Here is a 4,576-nt window from a genome sequence, read left to right as displayed (position 1 = left end):
CTCCCACCTTTTTCCTGTCTAATGCAATTACAATTAGGAATAAGGCAAATAATATATAGTGACTATAAACACATCTTTACTTTTGAGTTACCTGTGACTTGACTTTTTCCTTCCTCCATATTCCATTCCACTCTATTTTACCATTACCACTATCTCAATTTCACCCTCTCTCCTCCTTTGTCACTTTCCCATGAATCCCTCCATCTCTGCCCATCTGCTTCTCTGTTCTTTGCCTCATCCCTTTTCCAGTTCCATCCATTCCATCCTTGTTATCCTTACATTTGTCCTTAGAAATTCAGTCTCTCTTGCCCTTTTTCAAAATCCTTCTTCTATCTTCTTCTGTCCGGATTCCCCTTTCTCGGGATCTCCCCTCCTTTCTAAGGAACTCATTTAGAATGCCATTTATTGTTCCTCTTGAAACCCGAAGAATACCTGAAGGAGGAAAATCTCAGCATTTTCCAAGTTTTCAAGTGATGTAGTCCTGTGGGAGTGTGAATTAGACAGCCTAACGAGTCAGAAGATTTTATGGAACCAATCATCTACCAGAGGCTCTGCACCTACACATTTGTGACCTCTATATCTATCTTTTTCTCTGCTAGTTTTCCCAGTTGATTCAATGCCAGCTTCCCTTCACTGAATGAGCAAGAAGATGGGAGAGGCTGCAGCAACGTAGCTGCTGGGTTTGTACACTGACTGCAAGTCCTTAAAGCTGCAGCAGTCGGGGAAGAATTGCTCTCATATGAAGCAGGCACGTGGCCAAACCTAAGGTAGCTTTTTCCACACACACTAAACAGGTGGGCAACTTGGGCTGAATGCATTCGGTAGCTAAATGCACAAGCAACTAAAAAGTGGCAGGGGTGCCATTTCCTAGTGCTGCCAAGGGCAACAGAATCACCACAGCTGGCTCTGTTCCAACGTGGCAATAAATCCTTGCTGCTGCAACTCAGCATTTTGAACGCTGCTGCATGACATTTTTTAACTGAGAATTTTACATTTTAAATCAGCTGCTACCTCATGTGAGCTATACAGATGGATTAAAACACGGATGGCACATTGCAGAAATAGGTTTTATATAATTGATAAAGCCATGAAAGAACAGATTGTCTCTGCCAGCTGCCACACCAGCTGAAATAGACCTATGGTAATTACACCAGTCAGGAAACTTCACTAGCACTGAAAAATATTGCCAAGCCAAAAATGCAAAAGCATGCCAACAGCAATGCTAAAAAGCCACGGGGCTAAGTCTCTTACAGCTCTCTGAAAGAGCCACTGTAAAAAAAACCAAACGAAACCCAGGGCAAATGCCAGAGAGTTTGTAATTATAATAATTTCCAACATTGCTATTTTCATCTAGTAGAACAGCTCATACTAGACACCAATTCTCATGGTGCACTGCATTTTCTATCACTGGAAATCTCAGAGGAATCAGGAGAATAAGGTAACAGTTACTTTGACAAGGTGTTAGTGGTCTGCCTCAAAGGACTTTCCTTTTATTTTTTAAAAGGGTTGGTGTTCAGCTGAAATGCTGAACCATTTAAGGAAGGGGAAGAGTGACTTCCTCTGAGACTAATCCTTACTCAACAAAGAGCACTTACCTATTTACTGCTGTACATTCCAGTTACGAACTGTAGCTGTTCATTTATCAATAATTGTCTGTAGTCATCTTTACACTGATAATACTAGCATTTTATTTTCTGCTAATGCAAAAAGTAGCCATAAGCTTTGATAACGGATGATGCACGTTTACTATGAGGTCAAAAAGACCCTGAGCCGTAATAAACAACGGTATTAGTTATCACGGATGAAATGCAGTATCAGGATGTTTTATGGAGGGCAGACTGCAAATACTGCTGCCCGTGCTAGATGGGATATTCTGCTCCCCATCTGGCTCCATCTCTTGGGACTTCTAGCGGCATGTTAAGGACATCTGCTTATGTTAAAAGAAAAACAATCAATTTCCTGGAGGTACTATCGTTACCCTCACATTAAAAGATAGTAACACTCCCTTAAATTTCAGGAAGAAGTAGGTGCCTCATGGTTTGGAAGGTTAGAAAAACAAATTATATACTAACTGGAAACAAAACAAAATCCTAAATGTAGAGTGCTACAATTGTCTTTATTGAAACATCTCTTACAGTTTCAGCTCATTTCTTCAGTTAGCCATGTTTCTGAACTCCGATCTTATATACCAAGATACAAGTTCAATAACCATTTTCTCTTTCCATCTTCCAAGGTGTTTATGAAAACATTGAACAGCACTACATCAAAGAAACATGCTTGTGAGGCTCCCTCTGCTATCTCTCTTTATATCTTATATATCTATATGGCAAGGTATCAGAAATAAGTACATGCTCAGAAATTTTTTTAGCCTGCTTGTATCTCCTGTATCTAAATCATATAATCTAGAAAATATTATATAAAAGCCTTATTGAAGTCAATAGGTGATGTGTGCTGCTTCTGTGACATGGACAAATATATTCCCCATCACAAAAGAAAACAATTGATTTGACATTAATTACTTTTGACATACCTGCGTATCTCTGCTCACAAACTGCTTATGAAGTGTTTGTTTTGATATCTTTCCGGCAGTTAAACTTACCTATGGTAAGACCTTACTTGGTCTGTTCTGCTACTAAAGAAAAAAGACTAAATATTACCTTCATAGCTTCTGGAAGAGTATCGCTGAAAGGACAGCATAAGGTTGCTCCAACCATTTTTCCAAATACTACAAGATGAATTTTCTAGTTTGGCTATACCTAGCTTAACTAAGCACTTTCTAAATGTTTTGCTCTTTAATGTAACTTGAGGTCTTACTATTTTTCAACTGCTGTTAGCTGCATACAGTGGAGTTTTTTAGTGAAAACTAAAGCAAAAAAAGTCACTAAAATTTCCCTTTTTCAAAGCCTCTCATAAGAGTGAAAATGTGAAGACTTTCTGTAAGTATGACCAAAATCTAAAACATCTTGTGAGATCGTTATACTAAATATTGGGATCCATGTATAAATTATATGTATTTAATTGTAAATTCCTTTTAAAAAATCCCTCTTATGAAGATTGCATCTTATTAAATATACATATATGTATTCCTAGAAGATGAGGCTGATTATTGCTGTGGTCTCCAGATGCTTCTTTGATATGAATAATTAATAATTTACCTTAGGCAAAGAGGATGGTAGCTCAGATGTGATTTATGGAAAAATTGGGGGTTAAATGTTCAAAATGGCAAGACACGTATAGCTTAGTCAAAGCAGCAAATGACTTCCCCGTTAGACTGTGAATGTGGGTACTGAAACTGTTTCAGAGAAACAGGGTTTGTGCATTCTGAAAGACTTTTGTATCTTCTAGACTGAGTTACAGATGTCGGTAACATGCAGACATTTTGCCATACATCAAATAAGTAAAACTGGCATCAATGTTACTATATTGGCAAATGGCAAGTGTTACAACAATAGCAGATCTAACACTGCTCTTGCTGAATATTCTCACAGCAGTAAATTTATCCAAATTTAGTAAAGTTTCCCACCAGTAGTGTAAGAGCGCAGTCTAACTCAACATCATTCTTGGAGTTTTAATCGTAACTTACCTGTGTGTCTGCATTTAAAACTTTGATTCTCTGTGTGGAGATGAACAGATCCACTTCAGTCAAGGCCTGGGAATCTCCCTCTGAAGTCTAAAAGACAGATGCTTTGTTACAAGGGGAACTTTAATTTCCTCTTTAGCATGACAAATTCACTGATCGCTTCAAGCATAATGTGATATGAGGCAATCACACTGTTAAACCCCTACAAAGACAGCTATTCAAAGGTGTTTCTAAATACATGCAAAGGATGCTTTTATTGCATAGAGAGAGTGAAGCATACTCTGATTTTGTGGGTAAGATTGAATTTTCAGAGCCCGTGGGACTGACAGCTCAAGTACTAAAATTCTCTATTTATAGCCACAACAGGAGAAGGAGTGTGGGGCTGTTTCTTCCCCACTGTCTCATTGATGCACTTCAGTACTTGAGGCGCTGGCATTGAGAAAGTAGAATTGAGAAAGTGATTTACTTCCCATCAGCTGCTTAGGCCTTGCCATCTTCAGTGAGCTCACCAAAAAAAGTGCTAGCTGGTGCTAAGTACTGTGGTGGGGTTTAGGGTGGTTTTTAGATTTTTAGTTTAGGTTTTTTTTTTCAGAAAATAAAGAACTGAAAGGTGAACTAATATTTCTCTCATCACAGAAAGGCATCAGCTGACTTCATCTATGAAAGGTCGTGGAGAACAGGAGAGGTGCCCGAGGACTGGAGGATAGCCAATGTCACTCCAGTCTTCAAAAAGGGCAAGAAGGAGGACCCAGGGAACTACAGGCCGGTTAGTCTCACCTCTGTCCCTGGAAAGGTGATGGAACAACTCATTCTGAGTGTCCTCTCCAAGCAAGTGGATGAAAAAAAGATCATCAGGAGTACCCAGCACGGATTCACCAAGGGGAAATCATGCCTGACCAATCTGATAGCCTTCTATGATGGCATGACCGGCTCGGTAGACGAGGGGAGAGCGGTGGATGTTGTCTACCTTGACTTCAGCAAGGCTTTTGACACTGT

The 4,576-nt window shown here is 39.3% G+C and overlaps 1 protein-coding gene across 2 annotated transcripts in view; it reads right to left on the bottom strand.

Moving 5' to 3' along the window:
* The window catches only part of APBA2 (amyloid beta precursor protein binding family A member 2), a 46,678-nt gene that overhangs the window by 18,980 nt on the left and 23,122 nt on the right, over nucleotides 1-4,576 (bottom strand). For both annotated transcript variants that reach the window (XM_009643965.2, XM_009643966.2), the window contains one exon: nucleotides 3,584-3,670. In XM_009643965.2, coding sequence (XP_009642260.1) covers nucleotides 3,584-3,670 — 87 coding nt within the window. The remainder of the gene's footprint in view (nucleotides 1-3,583; nucleotides 3,671-4,576) is intronic.

This window comes from Egretta garzetta, unplaced genomic scaffold, assembly GCF_000687185.1.
Source record: "Egretta garzetta isolate BGI_Z169 unplaced genomic scaffold, ASM68718v1 scaffold287, whole genome shotgun sequence".
NCBI lineage: Eukaryota > Metazoa > Chordata > Aves > Pelecaniformes > Ardeidae > Egretta > Egretta garzetta.
The sequence above is the reverse complement of the archived record's forward strand: the minus strand, read 5'-3'. Positions and strand labels throughout refer to the sequence as shown.